Genomic DNA, 23522 nt, shown 5'->3' with positions numbered 1-23522 from the left:
ACTGGCTTTGAATAAGCTAGCTATGCAAGCACATGGGTGGGCAGAACCTGGAAGGCGACTGGCCAGGAGACAGGAGACCAGCTCAGGGCAAACTTGGAGATCAGATGGCAGTCAGAGGACCTGGACTGGCTGGGACTGAATCTTCAAAATAATGAATTAAGAAAGCGCTACTGTTTGTTTTTCTTGGTGACCCCAGTTGTGACAATCTCTCCTACTGTGGTCCCATGCATGGATGTTTCTTCATCCAAGTTTCTCTGTGGTTTTACTGCATTTCAGGGTCCTGGTTTCTTTGAAATGATCTGAGCAACAGCTTGTCAAGAGGGAGTCAAAATTCTCCTGGGGTGTTTGATATCAGACCCGATAAATTCTAGAACCTTCGTGAGACCATCCATAATCCCTTCCCTCTGCCTGCAGACCTAGTGGGTGCAAGTCGAGCTGGGGCCTTGTGTTGGGAAGTCGGGCTCACCAGTGAGTCTGGCCTCACTTCCCCTCCTGTCCTAGGTGTCTGTGCAGGGTGAGTGGCCATCAGCCCACGTGCGACTGTTTGTGAACAATACCAGGACACCCACGGCTGCCAACCTCTCCGACCTGCTCTTACTGGACAACATTACTGGCCTCACTATTAGGGAGTCAGCTGGAAACCAGACCTCAAGAGGCTTCCAGGCTTTCAGGAAGAAGTTTCTGCAAGGTAATAGCCACGTGTACAAAGTTAAGGGTGGGGCATGATGGAGATATGTACAGATAGCACAGAGCACGGGATAGGCAGCAGGCGTCTTCTCAGACATGTGACTTGTGTTCATGCTGTGGATTCTCATGATGGCATCTGCTGGTGGGTCATCAGAGGAGGAGACCCCAGCACAGTTTCTGCAACCAGGAAGCTGGTTTGTCACTTAGGTTAAGAGAGGTGGGATTTAGGGAAGGAGTTTTAAAATATATGCATTCAAAGTTTATTATGAACAATTTCAAACATACACAAAGAGATTATAGTGAACCCCACTGTATCCACCAGCTGGATGATCAAAATGACCATCACTCAGTAAAATGAAGAGCTTGTTGGGGAAGTGCTGGACAGACATGGGAGGGGTTTGGCATCAGCCCAGGAAGCGTGCTCTTGACATGTTCAGCTGTGTTCACGGGAGTAACTCTGCTGCTAATTAGCTCCCGTTCAAAGCATGACACCATCACTGGTTGGCTTTCAGAGGTGTGTTTCTTGAAGTGAGCTTGTCGTTGGTTAATTAAGGAGATTTAAAACCAATTCTGGGGGCTTCCCTGGTGGCTCTGAAGTAATGCAGGAGACACGGGTTCGATCCCTGATCCATGAAGATCCCATGAGCGCAGAGCAACTAAGCTCATGCATCACAACTATTGAGCCCATGCTCTAGAGCCTGGGAGCCAGGCTACTGAAATGCATGCACCCTAGAACCCATGCTCCACAACAAGGGAAGTCACCGCAATGAAAAGCCCATGCACCACAGCTAGAGAGTAGCCCCCGTTAGCCACAACTAGAGAAAAGCCTGCACATCAGTGAAGGCCCAGCACAGCCAAAAATAAACAAGTAATTTAAAAAAATAATAATTCTTGGATGCAGTTGTTACTCTGACTTCAGAGTTGTCAGTTTTCCTAGAAAGGCGGGACTTCTTTTATTCTGAGAAGGTGCCTTGTCTACAGATGTAGAAACTAAGGTGATGAGGAACTTGCCTAAGGTCCAGGGTTGGCAGTCAAGGCTGAGACAAACTCAGTCTGACTTCTCCATCCATCCCGTACCCATGATGCTATAGTGCCACTCACAGGCCTGGGACTCTTACTGACCTGTCCACTTCCATATACATGGCCCACGTTGCTCATCAATGCCACCACTCTTTCTGAGTCTAGTTGAAACCCCAGAATCCATCTTAACACAATACTATTGACAGAAGCTGTCAGTGGAGTTGGCCCACAAGTAGTGACCTCTTTGCTGGCGCTGGTTTAAGCAATGCTATAAAAGCTGTCATGGTACATCTCAGCTAAGTGATCTTCAGTGCCTTTCTTGAATAATGTAAAAATAAATCTCCTTTTTCTTAAGTTCTTAAGTTCATGCTTAGAGACAGGAATGTAGGGCTGAGAGCAGAGCCCAGACTCGATCTCAGACAGAGCTCCCTTGACTCCTGGCCATTTCCAAGCTGCGTGGCCTCCGGAAATCACTGCATTTCTCTGAGCTTGTGCAGACGTGGCGTGTGTCCCCCAGCCTCACAGAGTCACTGCAGAGTCTGAACGAGGGGACATGGCCTGGCACTCTCCCTGCCTCTCATTTTATTGCTCCAGTGGCCTTGTGTGGTCCATGCTCCTACCATCCAGAACTGGGCACTTTCCTCCCACGGCTTGGCATCAGCTCCTGCTATTGTGTCCCCCTGGAGGACCCTTCTGTGCTCCCTGCCCCTCACTCACCTGCCACTCCGGCACTTCACCTGCTCGGAGCCAGGACCACACACTTCGCCCATGAACTCGCTGATTTCTGCTCTTGACACGTGCACTCTGCACATCCTTGAACCTCAGCCCCTGCAGCTGTGAACTGGGGGTGCTGTGACACCCACTTCCAGGAGGTCTTCTAAAGAAAAGGGAGTTCCCCACCCACAACTCCAGAGCCCACTGGTTCACCCTGGGGTGTGATCTCTCCCTATTGCAGAGGCGCCTTCTCCTAATGGCTGACGTTTCAGTCCTGGCTTCTTATTAAGGGACTTTCCTCGTGGCTCAGACGGTAAAGCGTCTGCCCGCAATGCAGGCGACCCACTTGAGTCAGAAACCCTGTCTTCTACCGGGTTTCTCTGTGTAATTCTCTGTGTAATTAAGGACCAACCAGCGACCGTGAGGTTAGAGGGGACCCTCCATGAGCCCGAGTGGCCTTCTTCTCCCTCTCCCGGGCCTGTTCTGGTGCTCCCTCTCTGTGCCTCGTGCTGGGCTCCCAGGACTAGGCTGCCTGAAGGCGTCAAAGTGGCAGCTAGTGTTGCCCAAAAGTTCTGTAAAGACTTTTCCTTCATTGTGTGCATCGGATCAGTGGGAATAAATAGGTTCCCCACCTGGACTCCAAACAAAACAGAAAGGTTCTGGATTTCCTAAGTGAATGAGCTAAATACATCCTGAGTTAGGAAGGCTGACCCGCCCAGGCCCAGGCATTTCTGGATGGGTTGGGGGCCCAGGTAAAGCTCCCTGCACCTGCTGACAGCCCTCCCAAGTAAAAGCAGAGTGGGCCCAAGAGCACACCTGCTTGATTTACTCTCTGTGCTAAAAAGTATGTGATCCAAGGGGCTGTGATGCCGTGTCTGGGGTGTGCAGGGGCCCCCCTGCTGACCGCACGTGCCTTCTCTCTGAACAGTTGGAGACTCCTTCTCCGTCAGCTACACAGCTTCGCTTGAGGCCAGAGACGTCGGGAGTGGAGACATCCTGCTGCTTCCTGCCCAGCTCTCCTTCCAGAGTTCGTCACTGGTATTGTCTATGTTACTTGTGGTTTCTGTCGCGTCATTGTTTTAGAAACCTCGAGCACATTATCCATTGTTCATGCTTTTCTTCCTTCCATCCTCCATTCATTCAGTGATGCCGAATTCTGGTTAGTGAATGGGCCCCAGAATCTCACACACTTTGCCATGAACCAGGCTCCCTTTTAGCTCCTTGTAACCTCTATGGACCTGATTATCGAGATATGTGTATCCATAGACGTTAATTTCTTTTTTCTTTTTTTGGCATGTTCTCATATTTATTTACACATTTCTATGTAGTTTTCTTTCTTTTTTAAAAAAATTATTTACATAGATGTTAATTGCTCATCACCATGTATTGTGCGTAATAAGCATTCAACCATATACCTTCTATTGATACTGGTTTGCTAGAGCTGCTGTGAAAAGGTTCCACAGACCAGTTGGCTCACAAACAACAGAAATTAGTTCGTTCACAGCCCTGGAGGCTGGACGTTCAGGTCAAGGTGTGGGCAGGGCTGAGTCCTTCTGAGGCCTCTCTCCTTGGCTTGTAGATAGCTGTCTTCCCTCTGTGTCCTCACGTGGTCGTCCCTCCGTGTGTGTCTGTGTCCTAGTCTCCTAATAAGGACACTTGTCGGGGGGTTAGAGTCCACCGTGATGGAGTCGCTTTACCTTAATCACGTCTGTTAAGGTTCTATATCCAAATTCAGACACATTCTGAGATACTGGGGTCAGGGCCTCAAGTATGGATTTTGGGGGAACGTGATTCAACCTGTAACCCCATTACCACTAGCATTTTCATTTTCCGTTCACTTTTTTGTTAATCCACGTAGGTGGTGAGTGTGGTTGGTGCATGGCCCATGCTATGCGCTCTGCACCCCGGGGATCCAGAGAAGAAGATGTGTCCTGTCCTCACGGAGCCTGTGCTCTAGTTGTATGTGTGTGTGTGTGTGTGTGTGTGTGTGTGTAAGTCACTCAGTTGTGTTCTACTCATTGCAGCCCATGGACTGTAGCCCGCCAGGCTCCTCTGTCCATGGAATTCTCCAGGCAAGAATACTGGAGTGTGTAGCCATTCCCTTCTCCAGGGGGTCTTCCCCGCCCAGGGATCGAACCTGGATCTGCTGCATTGCAGCTACTCTGGTCATTTTGTTCAGACTGCAGCCCCTGGAGGAAGTACTTTTCATAACAGATGTGGAAAATGAGGCTCCCGGTGTGACTACTCCAGGTCACATGGCAAAACCAAAATCAGACCTCACAGCTGCTGGCTCCTTCCATCCAAGGCTGAGAGGCCTCTGTGCGGTGTTCCTGCTGCATAAGAAAACTAATCCTGGATAAAATTAAACAAAATGAAAGATTCCATAAAGGTAAAGACCAGATATGAGAAAGCCCTATGAAACTGTCAGAAAAGACGAATGTCTCAGAAAACAATTAAGTGCAAAGTCAAGAACGAGGACAAAGAAGGGTAAAAAAAGGGAAATAAAAGGGCCCAGAAAAAAAGTTCCATCTGAATTTCAAAGGACAGGAAACCAGATATGCTAAAATCAAAATTTAAGATAAAGGCAGCAGTCAGAAACCCACAGTGAGAAATGCAGAAACCCAGTGAAATCAAAAGCTCCCTGGATAGGGGCATTAGGACTTTAGGCCAAGGCGGCTTCACACCTCCCTGAAGAGCCTGGGGAGGCTGGAGGGCAGTGGGAGGCGTGGAGTCAGGGCTCCCTGCTGTGACCCCCTAACGGGTCCTGTCCATTGCTTTGCTTGGCGCCTGTGTGTGTTGTATCAACCCCATCACCCTAGTAACCCTCCATCCTCCCACTAGAATGTTGCTTCTTGAAACCTCATTGGTCTTACTCCCAATCTCTGTTCTTGGTACCAAAAAGAGAGCCCTGCACACAGTAGGTGCTCAGTAATTACTTTCTGAGTGAGTACATGAATAGATCAGTGAACTGATGATTCTTGGGCAGGTGTGTTTTTTTTTTCTTTTTTGACTTCTCTGAGCCTCCGGTTTCTCATCAATAAAAAGGGAGACCGTTCTATGTCTCCCATCTCTTGTGGGGATAAAAGTGATGATTTTATATTTGCATGTGGCTTTCAGTTTCCTTTCCCTTCCAAGCCTTCAAGAGCTCTCTCTGGGCAGTTTTGCGGACAGAGTGGAGATTCTGGAGCTCCAGACTTCATGCTGTGTGTTCTAGGCTCCTACCTGCTTGCATTAGACTGCCAGCATCACCTTTCTTAGACCTGCCTTAGAAAAGGTTCCTAGAAAGCTCGGTGTTTGCTGAGTGGATAAGTGCTGGATAAAGCTCCTATGCTTTGTTCTCTAATTGATTCACCCAGTTGGACTTCAGAGTTTCTTTGGGTGACTCCTGAGCCTTCCTCTAGGATGGAGAGAAGGTCCAGTGTATTTGGAATTGAAAATGATCCAAGTCTGAGGGAAAATCTTGTCAACTCCACATAAGAACATTGGTCTGCTCTGCTTGTTGGCTGTAAAGAGGCTCACACTACAGATGGGAGAATAAAGGAATTATTTTAAAACACAGGTGCCTAATGGGGTGAAATCCTTCACGTTGCCATGGACTTAGTGTCTGATACTTCAGAGGCTGAAATGCTGCCCTCGCTGTGTTTTTAGAATGGTTCCGTGTTTCTGAGTTCAAGTTTTCCCACTTGCAAAATGGGGGGGGTGGTGTCAAAAGATTCCCTTCAAACTCATCTCTTCTGGTTCTGACATTTTAAATCGGTATGAGAGCAATAAAAGTAGTTACCACTTTCTAATCCTCACTATGGGAGGGAGGTACTGTCAGAAATGCACTGTGTTTGAGTCTGGATACTACTTTCTTAAACTCAAACACAGGCATACACACATGTATACACATGTGCACATAGATATAGACACATGCACCTCAAATTCATATAAGAGTACATGAGACAGGACAGAGACGCAAGGGAGGTCAAGAGGGAAAAATCTAGAGCATCTATCTCCAGTTCCTTACCGTATATTGTATAAACATCCTGCCCACCTTGGAAAACCATCCCTGGCCTTGTTTCCCGGCCTCAGGCTGTGCTCTAAAACATGTTTCTTAAGCCTTGAAGTTTATATAGTGGATGTAGGCTGATGGTTTCTGTTTTGCAAAGAGATGGAGACAGGCCGTGTAGCACACTTTCAGCCCCTCTCTGTTTAGACCTTGGGTGTCAAGAAACAGCAAGGAGGGACCCAGAGGGAGAGAAAAGAGAGAGGAAGCCAGCCTTCAAACCCACTAGTTCAGAAGACCCTTAAACTCATGGGACACCACAAACACTCTGAAGCACATACGATTCAGAAACAGGAAGGGCCAAGCGATTGCTTCATAGGTGTCTCTTCTTTAAAGATGTGTGTGTGTGTGTGTGTGTGTGTTTGAATTTCCATTGTTGTTCAGTTGCTAAGTTTGTGTCTGACTCTACAACCCCATGGACTGCAGCATGCCAGGCCTCCCTGTCCTTTGCTATCTTCCGGAGTTTGCTCAGATTCATGTCCATTGAGTTGGTAATGCTGTCTAACCATCTCATGTCTTTTTCTCCTTTTGCCTTCCGTCTTTCCCAGCATCAGGGTCTTTTCCAGTGAGTCAGCTCTTTGCATCAGATGGCCAAAGTATTGGAACTTCAGCATTAGTCCTTCCAAAGAATATTCAGGGTTCATTTCCTTTAGGATTGAATGGTTTGATCTCCTTGCAGTCCAAGGAACTCTCAAAAATCTCTGGCACCACCATTTGAAGGCATCAATTCTTGGGTGCTCAGCCTTCTTTATGGTCCATCTCTCACATCCATTTCCTTCCTTAAAAAGAAAGCTTAAAAAAAAAAAAAAAAGAAAAGAAAACTTGTAGCATTTTGATTTCCCTCCATCAGCTTGTCCAGCTGGCCTGTGATGGGTTTGGGATGCCCCAGTGCTCCCAGTATAGCCGCTGTAACAGCTGTAGGACATGGATCAGGGGGTTTCCTGCCTTGGGTGGACCATCGCTCAGGTCAGGGGGAAATGCCCCTAGAGTGGCCATTATAGAATTAAACAGGGGTTGCCTAGCTCACTGGATTCTGGCTCCAAGTCTCCAGACCAGGTTATCTACGATGATACAGCCACCACCATCACCACCCGCTACACCCAACAACACTCATACACTCATAGCCCTCCTCCTTATGGGCGAGGTACTCTTCTGATTCATCCTCACAGCCAGCCTATGAGATGAACAAAATTCCCATTGTACAGATGAGGAAACTGAGGCACAGAGAGGCCAGTACCTTGTCCAAAACCAGAGTGCTGGAGAATGATGAAGCCCCGCATGAACCTGCATAATCTGCTTCCTTCCGCTCCACTGCACGGCCTTTCAGTTGCAAGATATGCTGCCTCCAGCCCCAGAAAGAAGCATGTTCTCGTGTTGGGTCTCCTGAGATACCACGAGGTTGGATAGATAGCAGTCATAACGCTCACCTTTCATTCCCTATGTTTTCTAAGCAGAGGAGTGTTAGAAAGTATGGGAGTGGATGTTTAGGCATTTGGGGCTTGGGGGGTGGAGAGCACTGGAATGAGAGGGGACCTCAGTAGCGACGTCAGAGCCTGCAGTTCTCTCCTCCTTCCTGCAGGGGGCAGACCAGATCCTGGAGGGGGAGGGTAGTTGCTCAGGGTCATTCCTTTCCCTTGACCTCACCCGCCTCCAAGTGTTTCACCACCGGGGTATGATGCCTGTGTTTCCCTGGCCGTTAGGGAAACTGGTGTCTGGATTTCACACAGGCCTCGGGGAGAGAAGGCATCACAGTTCCACAGACCTTTTGCCCGAAGTGACTTTAAGACCACCACCAGCTCTGACCCCTCCCCTGCCCCCGACGGTCAAGAACCCACTGTAGCTCCAGGTGGGCGGGTCGGAAACAGACCACATGTTACCCCGTGTCTCAGATGCCAAAACCGGTTAACTGAACTGCTTTCTTTGTGCTTTTTTCTAGAACAGAACCCAGCTAAAAGCCCCCTTCTCCATAACAGCAGAAGAAAAGATCATGGTAAGAGAAAACCTTTGAGCTGGACACCCACATTATGCCCCAGAGCGTCTCTTTCTGTCTGTGGTCTGTGGTCTCTTGCTGTCCTCAGAGGCCAGGGGAGGGGGCCCCCGCTGGCCTTAGCCTCCTAGACCCGAGCTGAGGCTGCAGGGTTCCCTGCGGTCTGGGGTTCCCCAGTGTGGCCTGGGGGCTGTCTGGCTGGTTTTCTGAATCCCCCTTCATCTGGGCCAGATGGGTTGGTCACTGCCTGGGACCAGCTTGAGGCCCCGCCCACCCGTCTGTTCAGCCGGCCATACTTGCCCTTCAGTGTTTGCCCGTGGCCGGTGAGTGGTCCATGTTTTATCTTCCCAGAGCTTCCCAGGGCCTAGAGACCTGCTTCTGTGGTCCACCATGAACACTTCTCCCTTTTTCTTCATCATTCACTCACCCACAGCTCATGCATCCATTCATTCCCATGTTCATCAAGTGTTTCTTCATCATATAAACACAGTCCACATTTCTTAAATCCCTAGTGCATGCATACTAAGTTGTTTCAGTCATGTCCGACTCTTTGTGACCCTATGGACCATTAGCCCACCAGGTTCCTCTGTCCATGGGATTCTCCAGGCAAGAGTACTGGAGCGGTTGCTGTGCCCTCCTCCGGGTATCTTCAAGACCCAGGGACCCAACTCCTATCTCTTCTGCCTCCTGCATTAACAGGTGGATTCTTTACCACTAGCGCCACCTGGGAAGCCTCCCAGTAATTGCCAGGCCAAGGATTTTACATTTGCTGAATCGTGACATCTTCACTACAATCTTGGGGGATAGATTGAACATCCATTTCTTAGATGGGGAAACTGCGGCATGCCCAGGTCAAGGCATTTGCCCAAGGTCACATGACCATGTGTCGGGGCTCCCGAGATCACCCCCAGGTGCAGAGTTTTCCTAGGAGAACCCAAAGCACTGCACACATTGTCTACCCAGGCTGATGTGTGATAGAGAAAGGATGGAGAGAAGAATAAGCACAGGGAACAGACACGCGGGACGGGCTCTGGAGACCCCAGGTACAGGCTTGCCGGGTTCTCTCCCACTGGAGACACTCAGGGCACGCTGAATTCCTCCAGCATGGAGTTATGACATCGCATGTGAACTGCTGTCCATCAGGGGAGTCATTAGAGACCCAGTGCCTGGCACCTGCCAGCAGGGCAGTGTGTGTTGAGTGTAAACCACACTGTATGCACAGCAGTTTAGGCCCCATGAACCCCACTTATCAGGGGATGGTGGGAACCCTCTGAAATCTGAGTTCCCAGACACCAGCCATGGCCCAGCATCTGGAGCAGGCCTCCCAGAGGACGGAAGCCTCAGGCCCGCTGCATGAGTGCCTTTCTGCACAGCTGGTGTTAGAACAGGATTTAAACTCAGGTCCTTTGGCTCCAGAACCCTGCTGTTGGGCAGTGGACCACACTGCCTCCTAGCAAGCTGAATTCCTGCAGGAGAGGCAGGAACAAAACCCGAGGCAGGCACACGGTATAGACAGTTCTCCTGGCTGGTCCGTGCGTCCCCTACTGTGCCCTACGTTGTGGATGGCCCTCAACAGGTAAAGAACCCTGATAGGGCTGATTGTCATCAATGCCTGTGATTGCCCCTCAGCGGAGGAGGTAGCTGATGGCTGCATGATTGCAATAATGGTCAGAGAACGTTCATTTAATCAATATTTATGAACCCTTCCTCCATGGCCTGATAGTTCAGTTGGTAAAGAATCTGCCTGCAATGCAGGAGATCCCACTTCAATTTCTGGGTTGGAAAGACCCACTGGAGAAGGGATAGGCTACCCACTCCAGTATTCTTGGGTTTCCCTTGTGGCTCAGCTGGTAAAGAATCCACCTGCAATGCAGGAGACCCTGGTTCGGTCCGTGGGTTGGGAAGATCCCCTGGAGAAGGAAAAGGCTACCCACTCCAGTATTCTGGCCTAGAGAATTCCATGGACTGTATAGCCCATGGACTTGCAAAGAGTCAGACACAACTGAGCAACTTTCACTTCGCCTCCATGGCCCAGACCCTCTCATGAGGATGGAGATGCACCATATCCAGATCTTCAGGGCTGCATCTGGCTCACACATTGCCTTCAGGAAAAGCAGGACAAGGGGGCCCCCCAGGCTGCAGACAGCAGGGCTCTGGAGCCAAAGCTCCCAGGTTCAAATCCTGTTCTAATACCAGCTGTGGAGAAGGGCGTTCACACACAGGCCTGAGACTTTTGTCCTCTGGGAGTCCTGTTCCAGATGTCTGTTCAAGATCCATGGGTGCAAGGTTAGGTGGTGGAGCAGTGGGTTGGATTTCAGCTCCACTGGTCCCTGGGCCAGGTGATCTCTGCCTGTGGACCACGTTCGTGAAGGTCATTATCAAGTGGAGAGACAAGACGTATCAGTGATGGCCCTGTTGTTGTGGGGAAAATTAGCTTTTGGAGAAAATTAGTGGGGAAAACTAGCTTTTGGGGGGAAAATTTGTGGGGAAAATTAGCTTTTGGAGAAAATTAGTGTTGTGGGGAAAATTAGCTTTTACACCAGAAGCCTGACTTTGAATCCCTGTTCCCCCACTGATTGTATGTGACACTGGGCAGGCTACTTACCTCCTTGGACTTCAGTCTCCTTGCTGTAAAATGTGAATAATAACAATACCTGCTTTATAGGGTGTAAAGTAAATGGATTGAGGCAGACAAAGTACTAAGCACAATGCCTGGCATTCTGTAAGTGTTCAATAAGCCTCATCAATATTATGAAACATGCAAACAATACTGTTGTTCTGTATCAACTGTGTGTAAATATTGTGTATCAGAGTCTCAAGCTCAATTTCCATGAGAGTCACACCAGTGCTGCAAGTGTGTGATTCAGGCCTATGGAAGATTCTAAGGTGTAGTAGAGTCTGTGGCAGCCTGGAGATTCAGACTGCCCATCAACCACCATCCATCCCCCTACATTGTGACATTAAACAAGGGGAAAAAAGCCAAACAATGTATATCAGCTGTGACTGAATTTGTGAGGCTGTAACTGAACATGTAGATCATAGATACAAGGGGTACTGACAAGGTGCAGGGGAGCTGAATGGACTGGGTGGATGGCAGGCCTCTTGGAAGAGGTAAGAGTTCAGCTGGATCTTAAAGAAAAGGCTTAACTAAAGATGGAGGAGAGGTTTCTAAAATATGCAGCTGAAGATCTGACATCAAGGTTAAGCTTGTTTGACTGTGGGTTGGACATGAACCAAGATTTACAGGGTGCAAGCACAGTGCAGAGTCAGACACGACTGAGCATCTAACACACACACACACACACACACAGTGCCTGGCATCATTAGGGTACATGCAATGGCCCTTGCCAGGTAAATTGTGTGAGGCACCAGGGTTGGTTTGGGCACCTGCGAAGGTAATGTCATTATACTAGGAACATGTGTTGATGAACAGGAGAGCTTGGTGAGGTATAAGCTCCTCTGACATTTTCATCAAGCAGGTAAAAAAATATTGGATTGGCCAAAAAGTCTGAACTAACATTTTGGCCAACCCAATACAAAGTAAAGACATTATGTAACCTGTTATGTAAACTGAGATCTGCAACACTTGGAAGAGACCCCGTTACTTCCTTAATTTTTTATTAATTTCGTGAGGGTGAAACTGACATGTATCAGCTAAGGCCCCAAGAAGTCCTCTCTGCCTCCGGAATGAACAGAGAGGAAAATAATCACTCCACCCTGTGCTGGACATTGATTGCAGGTGTTCTTTTAAAAAAAAAAATTTTTTTTGAAGTGTAGTTGATTTACAGTGTTGTGTTAATTTCTGTTGTACACAAAGTGACTCAGTTATACATATATGTTCTTTTTCATATTTTTCCATTATGTTTATCACAGGATGTTGAATATAGTTCCTTGTGCTCTATAGTAGGCCCTTGTTTATCCATCCTGTATATAATAGTTGTGTGGAGGTGTTCTGATTCACTCCAGCTTCTTATAGTAAAGCTGGGCATCCTGCCCAGGTACTGGGAGAACAAGTCACCGTATTTTACTCCAAGGATCTGGATCTAATCAAGAGTGAGACGTTTAAACCAATTGGTATCTCATCCAAATTCATTTAGAGTGTAATTCCTGTAAGAATAATAGTGGAATTGGGGGGAGGAATATGATCAAATCAATCAAAGTTTCATCTGAAAATATAAATTTATGAGGCTAGATGAGAAATTGTTGAAATGAAGAATAACATGGGAAGATTTGCCATATCAGATATGAAAAATTAGAAAGCTGCGTTAACACTATATGCAGGCCTTGCAAGACAAATTAGACCAGTGGATCAAAATAGAGTATCTACACATACGTGTATTTGGTAAAATGATATTTCAACTCAATGGGGAGAGAATGTTTCATTTATTAATTTGGGGAGCAATTGACTGGATCTTCTGGAAGAAAAATGAAGATGAATTCCCTCCATAGATCTAAATAGAGGAAACAGTTTGTAAAAAGTAAATCTTGGTTAATTTGTTATGGGAAAAAAAATTGAGAAAAATCATGGATATTGTCACTCTGCTTGTTTAACTTATATTCACAGTACATCATGTGAAATGATAGGCTGGATGAAGCACAAGTTGGAATCAAGATTGCTGGGAGAAATATCAACAACCTCAGATATGCAGATGACACCACCCTTAGGGCAGAAAGTGAAGAGGAACTAAAGAGCCTCTTGATGAAAGTGTGAAAGTGAAGGAGAGTAAAAAAGCTAACTTAAAACTCAACATTCAGAAAACAAAGATCATGGCATCCAGTGCCATCATTTCATGGCAAATAGATGGGGAAACAATGAAAGACTTTATTTTCTTGGGCTCCAAAACCACTGCAGATGGTGACTGTAGCCATGAAATTAAAAGACACTTGCTCCATGAAAGAAAAGCTATGACCAACCTAGACAGCATATTAAAAAGCAGAGACGTTACTTTACCTACAAAGGTTGCATCTAGTCAAAGCTATGGTTTTTCCAGTAGTCATGTGTGTTTGTGAGAGTTGGACTATAAAGAAAGCTGAGTGCCGAAGAATTAATGCTTTTGAATTGTGGTATTGGAGAAAATTCTTGAGAGTCCCTTGGACTGCAAGGAGATCCAACCAGTCCATCCTAAAAGAAATCAGTCCTGAATATTCATTGGAAGGACTGATGCTGAAGCTGAAGTTCTGATACTTTGGCCATCTTATGCAAAGAGCCTACTCACTGGAAAAGACTCTGATGCTGGAAAAGATTGAAGGCAAAAGGAGAAGAGGACGACAGAGGATGAGATGGTTAGATAGCAACTCAATGGGCATGACTTTGAGCAAACTCTGGGAGATAGTGAAAGAGCCTGATGTACTGCAGTCCTTGGGGTCGCAAAGAGTAGCACAGAACTGAGTGACTGAATGACAATAACAATGTCTTTATGATATATTGTTGTTGTTCAGTCACTGAGTCATGTCCGACTGAGCATATAGGTTAAATAAGCAGGCTGACAATATACAGCCTTGCCATTTCCTACTCCAGCTTTTTATGATGTATAAAGAGCTCCTATTAATTTATAAGATAAAGAATGCCTCTGTAAGTAGCTATGTATGATATGAGAATTTCTCAAATGCAAGGATTTACAATATGTACCCTTCAGCACAGTGGAGGGAACTTGTAACTCTGCTGGCAAAATCATGTGACTTTGGGTTTCACTCTGAGGGCTTCCCAGGTGGTGCCAGTGATAAAGAACCTGTCTGCCAATGCAGGAGACACTAGAGACACAGGTTCGATCCTTGGGTCACGAAGATCCCCTGGAGTAGGAAATGTCAACCCGCTCCAATATTCTTGCCTGGAAAATCCCATAGACAGAGGAGCCTGGTGGGTTATAGACCATCAGGTTGCAGAGTTGGACACGACTAAGCCTATATGCGCGCGCACACACACACACACACACACACACACACACACACGGAAGGCTGGAGGCATGCAGTGACATTTCATCATATCTGCCTTCTCTATGTTACATCTTGTTTGGATGACTACACCAGCCTCCTGCCTGTCCAGTCCTGCTCTCCTCCAACACCTGCCCTCCTGAAACACCAGCCTACTCACTTTCTATTCTGGAGGGACTCCCCACTGCCTGCTGATAAAGCCCAGTTAGCTTAGGTGGTATTCAGGCTCCATCAAAAATGGTGACCTCTGCTATATCCCAGTGCCATGGGGTTCCTGTGTTTCCCACTTCCCTCTGGTTTTACATATGCTAATCTTTTCTTTCCTGTCTTCTGGGTAGCTCACATACATCCTATGGGAACCCTGACCAACTTTCTCTACCTCCGTGATTCCTTCACATCTCCCAGGCATGCTGGTGGCACCCCTCGCTGGGATCCAGTGGCATCGGGACATCCGATAAACTTTGTCACTCCGTGACTTTGAGATTATTCCTCTTGTTGCACTTAATACATTTTTATTGACATCAGAGTAGAATTTTTGCCCAGGGAGAGACTTTAAAGATTACCTAGCTTTACTTCCTCATTTGAGAATAAAAAACTCCTAGGTCCTGAGAGGCTCTGGGAACTGGCCAAGGTCCTGAAGCTTGATGACAAGTCTTGAGGAATGGAATCATGCTCTGTGGTTCTGCAATCCAAGCCTCATTCACTAGATTGTAACTTAAAAGCTCTATTAGTGTGTGTGATTATCTCTGCTGTGGTTACCTCCAAGCTCTGGCTCCTGCCAGAATTGTGAGAGTTTCTGCCCTCAGAGTTTCCCTTCAAGGGCTGTGGGACAAGGGTCAGCAAGTTGCTGACCCCTCTGCTTCATCAAGCATTGGAAGGATCTTAGTGAAATTACTCCTAAAATCTCTTCTAGGGAAATCAATACAGTCTCCCTTTCAGACTCTTTCTGGTTTGGGGAAGGGATGGGATTTAATGTATGTCCATTGTGGACATTTTAAATAAACCACCACTTTACATGCACACACACACAGAGAGAAAGAGAGACAGACACAGGGAAAAAATTAGAAGAATTACCTCCTAGCCTTGCAGCCAGAGATAACCATTGTTAACATGGTAGTTTTTTGCTTTCCACAAGTCTATGAATGCATTTCTTACATAATTGAAGTCAAACTGTATAAACAGTTTTTCCTCATGCTTGTGTAACTTCTTATTGGGTTTTAAGCACTTAAAGCATTTCTTTTGAAAGTCTTTTTTTGGTCTGGCATTGCTCTTCATAAATAACAATGGTGAAACTCATCAAAGGAATCTGCTACCAGCTAATATGTGATTAAAGAGGTGGTAATAGCAGATGATTCTTTTCCAGAGATGAGAAGAAAAGTTAGTGGGGATGCTGGGGATGGGGAGGCTGGGGTCGCTCAGCCACCTCCTTTTCTTTCTTCTTAGATAATGAAGTTTAAGATAAATAGGCTCTTTGAAATCTGTACTTTAAATGATTAGTGGAATTTGTCTGCAAGATTTTTGCCCTTATTTTATAGATGCGGAAACTACAGTTTAGGGAGGGGGAGGCTCAGGCTCCTCCGTGTGGTGAGGGGCAGAACTGAGAGCTAAACCCCCAATTAGGGCCTAAGTTCAGTCGCTCAGTCATGTCCGACTCTTTTGACCCCATGGACTGCAGCAGGCCAGGCCTCCTTGTCCATCACCAACTCCCGGAGCTTACTCAAACTCATGTCCATTGAGTTAGTGATGCCATCCGACCATCCCATCCTCTGTCGTCCCCTTCTCCTCCTGCCTTCAATCTTTCCCAGCAATTAGGGCCTAGGTCCATGGTATTTATAAGTATATTCTGCTGCTTCTCATAGCCTTGTTTCTGGTCCTCATCATTTCTCCCTGAACTGTGTCATCCAGGTTTGCCTTCCTCCAGGCTGAAGCCACATACTAGCCAGATTTCTGTTTCTAAGATACTGGTCTGACCATGTTACTTCCTGGCTTAAAACCCTGCTGTGATCTCCCATAAGCCCATAGGATGATGTCACAAATTGCTAACCCACTGTGTTGGACCTGGGCTGTGTCTCTTGCCATCTGCTCGCGCCCTTCTCTCTGCCCGGCTTACCCTCCTCCTGGCCTGGCTCATTGCCCTCTGCCCACAGTCACCTCTCGGAAGGTCTTCCTTGTCCTTTGAGCTGAGCCAGGGGCTGCCCCTCCTCTCACCCCAGTCCTCAGGTTTTCCCCTCACCCCAGCCACACATGTCACCCCACCTACTCCAGAATTCTTGCCTGGGAAATCCCATGGACAGAGGAGCCTGGTGGGCTACAGTCCCTGGGGTTGCAAAAGAGTCGGACACGACTGAGCAGCTAAACAACAACAGCAAAGGTTAGAAAGGAATTTCTTGGCCTCTGGTGAAAGATCAATGAAAATGTTGACAGTTGAGCATAGTTTTGAAGGGACTGTGAAGGCTTTTGGCCAGAGACTCGGGAATTCTAAAATTCTGCCCTACTAGTCACACCCTAGAAGGTGAGCTGGGTGCTCAAAGAGAGTATCAGAATGTTCACAGTGGCACAAGCCCCTGACAATTCAATGCAGGGCTCCTGGTAAAAGGCCAGGCTGGAGCCTGAGCCCTATGGAGGCAGCTGTGGTGTGAAAGCTATTAGTCTAGACCTTGCAGTGTGAATCCTGGGTCTACTGCTTACGAGCTCTGTGACTTTAGGCCATCTATTTAACTTACTTGTATTTGGTATTATTATTTGAAAATACGGATTAAAGTGATGCCCACTTTATAATATTGCTGTGGGGAGTGAATGGATAATGCGTGTAATGCACATGGGACTGTTCCTGGTGCTCAGTATCTGGCCAATACATATTAGCTGTAATGATGGTGGCGATAATGGCGATAATGATGTGGCTGGTGGTGATGTTAATGGTGATGATAACAATGGTGATCTGAGTGATTCTAGGGAGCGTCTTCCTTCCCATAAAACAAAATCTTGAGATTCATTCTTCTTTGGTCATTTATATGGAAGAGGAAAGTTGAAGAGTGGAGGCATTGTGGGCAAGTCAAGGGGGCACGATCTTGTTTAACTTAGCAACACAGATAAATGAAGAAGGTTGAAAAGAAGAAAGTGAGAGTTGTGAGTGGGTTGCCCCAAGGAGGCAGTCTTTACCCAGGTGTACTTATCACCTCATATCGGAAAGTAGAAATTGCGGGAGAGAAGGGGAGAAAGATGGTGTGGTCTGCAGAGCTGGCCTGGCTTTGTCCTCTTCCTAAATACAGGCATTCATTCCTGCAGCTGTGTTGCTATTAATAAATTAAGCTCCTGCTCCCCACACTGCCTCTGCTCTTCAAGTTCTCTTGCCCACGTGACTGATTAAGGAGGGCAGGATCTCAAAGTGGAGATTCAGAGAAGGTAGAGGTTGGAAGAAGAGTAGGAGGGAGGTGGCCTGTCTTAGCTGTTCTACTTCATGAAGTAGGAAAGGGAGGGAGGGAGGGAGATTTTGATTGGGAGAATGAGTTAGTTCTGTTCCTGCCTTTTGTGGTACATTGATCCTGCTTGCCTAAAGTTATGTCCCAGTATTTTTTTTTTTTTTCTGCTTCTCATCCATCATGTAAGCAACTTCTACCATGGTATGGGAGGTTGGGACTAAAATTGTGTTTAGAAAACCAGACAGCCCCCTGAATGGTAAGTGGTTTGATGTACAAGGGGAAACCACAGACTTCAGGGTCAAACAGAGCTAACTGTGTTGCTCTTTAGCTGTGGACTTTGATTAACTATTTAAACTCTCTGCATCTCCATTTATCTCTCAATGGAAAGGGGATAATACATCCCCCATCAGATTGCTGAAGATTGGTTGAATGAAATAAAGCACTATCACACTTTGTTCATTTCCTGAGGCTGCTGTAGCAAATGATCACAAAACTTAGAACAACAGAAACTTATTCCCACACCATTTCAGAGGCCAGGAGACTGAAATCAAAGTGTTGGCAGGGTTTTGCTCCCTTCAAAAGCTCTAGGAAAGAATTCTTCCTTGTTTCTGTCTAGTTTCAGGTGTCTCTTGGAAATCCTTCCTCAGCTGTAGCTGCATCACTCCCATCTCTGCTGCCAAGATCACATGGTCTTTTCCCCATGTGTGTCTGTCTCCAAGTCTCCATCTCCTTATAATGATACCATCACTGGGTTCAGGATCCACCCTAATCCAGTATGGATTGGGCTTCCTAGGTGGTCTAATGGTAAAGAATCCGCCTGCCAGTACAGAAGACATGAGACGTGGGTTCAATCCCTGGGTCGGGAAGATCCCCTGGAGTAGGAAATGGCAACCAATTCCAGTATTCTTGCCTGGAAAATTCCATGGGAAGAGGAGCCTGGCAGGCTACAGTCCATGGGGCTGCAAAGAGTCATACAGAACTGAGCGACCAAGCACAATCCTATATAACCTCATCTTAACTTGATCATGTCTACAAAGACCTTATTTCAAAATAAGGTCACATGCAGAGGTTCTGGGGGGTAAGACTTTAGTATATCTTTACGGGTGACACAATTCAACCCCCTACTGGCACCTAGCCCAGGGAATGGCATATTGTAGGTGATCGAACATCACTAATGTCCTTCACCTCTCCATTCTTCTCCCTACAGCTGGAAAGGAAAAAAAAAAAATGTTTGCCTTCTGTGAAAGAAAAAACCTTGAAGACAGATCACTGATCTACAGTCTTGTTCTCTTTAGACACAGACGTTTTGTCTCTTTTCCATCAGTATCTTAATATAAGCTCTGTACACTGCTTTTCATATGTATTGATTTTTTTTTCTTATCTGGTAGGTACACAAATCAGGGCTCAGAGGGCTATTGCCAGCACAAATGGAGAGCTTGCATTTCAATCTGGTGCTAATCAAAATGTAAGATTTAGAATCAGAGTGTTTGCATCTGAAAACAGAATTGGTTTTCTGACCATCTCTGATAACAGCCTCTGTGGACAGAGGCTGATTCATCCTAGGTGAGTCATATGTGGCAACATGCCTGTATTCAGGTTTCAATAACCGTCAGGACCAGAGCTCCTGGTTCTCACATAACTTGGCTTTGATTGTCTAGAAGGTCAAGTTGGCCTTGTTCATCTGTCAGATAAATTTAACCTTAACTGCATACAGCCTGCATTGGGATCCCAGGAATGAGGAGTGGGTTTCTTGTCTCCAAGCTCCTAAATAATGTGTTAAGTGTTCCCATAATCTGCAACCATTGTTTTAATTGAAGTGCATTGATTTACAGTGTTGTGTTAATTTCAGGGGTACAGCATATATGTATTCTTTTTTAAATTTTTAAAGAGAATATATATATTCTTTTTCAGATTCCTTTCCCTTATAGTTTATTACAAAATATTGAGTATAGCTGTTCAGTGGGTCCTTACTGGTCATCTGTTTTATATAGATTAGTATGTATATGTTAGTCCTGAACTATTTATCTCTACCCCCCTCACCTCTTTGGTAACCATGTTTGTTTTCTATGTCTTTGGGTCTATTTCTGTTTCATAAATAGGTTCATTTGTATCATTTTTTAAAATGATTCCACTTGCAAGCTGTATCATATGATACTTGTCTTTCTCTGTCTGATTTAACTTCACTTATTATGAAAATCTCTAGATTCATCCATGTCACTGCAAATGGCATTATTTCATTCTTTATTAATGGCTGAAGAATATTCCATTGCATATGTCTTCTTTATCCATTCATCTGTCAATGGACATTTAGGTCGCTTCCATGTCTTGGCTATTGTCAATTGAACATTGGACATTGGGATCTACAGCCAGTTTGAATTAAACTTGCTGTCACGGATTGGCTTCTCTGGAAGCAGGTGCTGAGATAGTGTTTGAGTGTAACGCAGTAGCCAATGTGCAGAAGAGTTAACCTAGCCGGCCTGAGGTGGCTGTCCTTAGAAAGGCCAGCTTACAAGGTGAGCCTTTGACTGGCATTTGGGAACCTGGATTTCAGGATGATCCTCACCATTTACTGAACTAAGAGTGGCTCATGTTTCCTAAACTGTTCTTATAAACAGTATATTTTATGTTGAAAATGTTTTGTTTCCTTCTGGGAGCCTGGAATTTTGGTACATGCTTCCCAGGTGGCACTAGTGGTAAAGAACCCGCCTGCCAGTGCAGGAGACATAAGAGCCATGGGTTGGATCCCTGGTCAGGAAGAGCCCCTGGAGGAGGGCAAGGCAGGCTACAGTTCATAGACCGCAAAGAGTCAGACATGACTGAAGGGACTTAGCACACACACACGGTAGCAGGCAGAGGATGCCTGAGTGACTAGTCCTGAGTAAAACCCTAAATCCGTGCATGCCTGTGTGCTCAGTTGCTCGGTCATGTCTGACTCTTTGTGACCCCACGGACTATAGCCCAACAGGCTCCTCTGTCCATGGGATTTTCCAGGCAAGGACACTGGAGCAGGTTGCCATTTCCTTCTCCAGGGCTTGTCGTTGTCCAGTCACTAAGTTGTGTTTGACTCTTTGCGACCCCTTGGACTGCAGCACACTTCCTGTCCTCCAGTGTCCCCAGACCTCCACCCCCTCCTCTTCTCCAGGGGTACCAAGTCTTGAATGAGTTTCCCTAGTGGACAGCATTCCACATGGGTCATCACACTGATTGCTGGAGGAATTAAATCTGTCCTGTGTGACTCTGATGGGAGAAGGCGCTGAAAACTTGCTCCTGGTTTCCACCAGACTTCTCCCCACGTGCCTTTTCCTATTGCTGATTTTTCTTTGTATCCTTTCACTGTAATCATAGTGATTACATAGTGTGAGGATGATTATATACTGAGTCCTATGAGTCTTCATGAATCATTGAACCTAGGAGGTGATCGTGGGCTTCCCCCATCATAATCAGATCACCTGTGGAAGGGAGGAGGGGAGGAGCAGGACTGGGCAGAGGAAATGTTTCCATTTTGCAAAACGAAAAAGTTCTGGAGATGGTGGTGATGGGTGGTTGTACTTAACAGAAATGTACACTTGAAAAATGACTAAAATGGTAAATGTTATGTAATGTGTGTTTTGCTGCACTTAAAAAATAATTCAAAATCTTCTTGTAAGTGGCTGAGCATGCAGAACTTAAAGCTCCTAGAAAGCAAGATCCTTCTAAGAGGTCATCAGGCACACTAAAGACAGTGGCGTGGCATCGTTAGTATTCTGAGGGAAAAAGATTTTGGACCTTGGACTCAGCCAAGATAACAATCATATGAATGCAGAGTAACTATTTTAAAACATGAAAAATAAAAACATGTTCTACACAAATTTACTTGAGAGAACACAAATATGGAATGTACTCTATCAAAGTGAAAAAAAATGCAAGAAAATGAAAGGAATGAAATCCAAAACATAGTTTTTCTTTAATCAGGTGGCTCAGTGATGAAGAACCCGCCTACCAAGGCAAGAGATATGGGTTCGATCCCTGGGTTGGGAAGATCCCCTGAAGAAGGGAATGGCTACCCACGCCAGTATTCTTGCTTGGGAAATCCCATGAACAGAGGAGTCTGGCGGGCTACAGTCTGTGGGGTCACAAAGAGTGGGATATTACTTAGTGACTGAGCACGCATGCGTATAGAGAGCAGTAAGGACAGACCTCCAATGACAGCAATGCAGCAAGCCTAGAGAGCAGCCAGACCTGTGTGTCAGAGAGCGCTTGGAGTGATGACTTTAAGGAACAAAAAAAGATGACTCCCTGCAACAACTAATATCGTTAAGAAAATGGATGTTTCGCCAGGAAGAAAAAAGAAAAGCCATGAGAAAGCCCAGGAAAAACAAAAAGTTACACAAGGACGTATTGGTCCAAATTGAAGTAATCTGAAACTATGGCTTGATTTTGAAAATTGATAGGGTAAGAAAGGGCACTGCATCAAAACTATGTCACTTTTAGGGATATATATTGGGCTTCCCCGGTGGCTCAGACAGAAAAGATTCTGCCTGCAATGCAGGAGACCTGCTTTCGATCCCTGTGTCAGGAAGATCCTCTGGAGAAGGACATGGCAACCCACTCCAGCATTCTTGCCTGGAGAATCCCATGGACAGAGGAGCCTGGCGGGCTGCAGTCCACAGGGTCGCAAATAGTCGGACCTCACTGAAGTGACTTAGAACACACATGCACGCAGGGGTGTATATTTAGTTATGCAGGATTGCATCTAGTTAATTTGAGCAAATATGCATATCCATTCATATGCAGTGAATACATATGTCTAATCATAATAGTGATAGTCTTTACTTTTTTTTTTAATTTTTAGAATTAACTTATAAACCACCACAAAGACTTAATTGTGATTGCAGAATATACATGCATATAGGTATGTATAAAATAAACATAAATTCTGGAGCACAGAAGTAATGAAAGGAGAGATGGAGGAGGAAAATATTGGGCCTTAGTTTCACCACGTTTCTTAGTAAGAAGACAAGAAATATTCTCTAAATTTAATGCCATAAAAATTGAGTTTCAATTTTTCAAAGTTAGACAAAGGTAGCTAACTGAATATAACTATTAAAATTGGGAGGAAGTGTAAGGAGGGATCTAAAGCCTCTAGGAGGTAACAAATCCTTCAGATTTTTAGGGCAAAAATTCGTGACCTAAACCCACATCTGTTATAGCAGGAATTCATAAACAATGTGTAATGCTGATAAATTGAGAAATAACAATGCATGCGTAATTTTTAGCATATTTAAGTTAACTAACCATCTGGCTCCCTAAACTATAGAAACTAAAACCAGTATCTATTTAACTTTTTAATCCTCTGGGAAGTAGGGTTAGAAGAGGGTGCAGAAAGACACATAGGATATTCGCTTTTCTTTTTAAACCCTTGCCTTCTGTCAAAAACCCCTTTCCCCCCCTGGCATGCATGTGTTACCCTGCTTCTCAAAATTTATAAAATGGCTGAATGATTGCCCATCATATGGATAGAATAATTCACAGAAGCTTAAAATATTTAACCATTCCTCATATTGTGGAGCATTTAGGATACATCTACATTTGTTATTTTATTTAATGTTCTTAAAAACAGTCTTATATGTAAATAAATACTTGTGCATATTTCTGGATCAACCAACCTGTGTGTAAACTTTTTTTTTTTTAATTGAAGGTTAAGGGATGGGATGGGGAGGGAGATGGGAGGGGGTTC

General features: G+C 45.7%; 1 protein-coding gene across 2 annotated transcripts in view; it reads left to right on the top strand.

Annotated features, from left to right (window-relative positions):
* Nucleotides 1-23522, top strand: part of EVC2 (EvC ciliary complex subunit 2) — a 161999-nt gene that overhangs the window by 19020 nt on the left and 119457 nt on the right. For both annotated transcript variants that reach the window (XR_009693365.1, XM_061145530.1), the window contains 3 exons: nt 502-688; nt 3350-3459; nt 8406-8459. Coding sequence is in view for 1 of the 2 variants with exons in the window: in XM_061145530.1 (XP_061001513.1) it covers nt 502-688; nt 3350-3459; nt 8406-8459 (351 nt within the window). In the remaining variant the exon portion in view is untranslated. The remainder of the gene's footprint in view (nt 1-501; nt 689-3349; nt 3460-8405; nt 8460-23522) is intronic.

Source organism: Dama dama, chromosome 6, assembly GCF_033118175.1.
Source record: "Dama dama isolate Ldn47 chromosome 6, ASM3311817v1, whole genome shotgun sequence".
NCBI classification, from domain to species: Eukaryota; Metazoa; Chordata; class Mammalia; order Artiodactyla; family Cervidae; genus Dama; species Dama dama.
The sequence above is the reverse complement of the archived record's forward strand: the minus strand, read 5'-3'. Positions and strand labels throughout refer to the sequence as shown.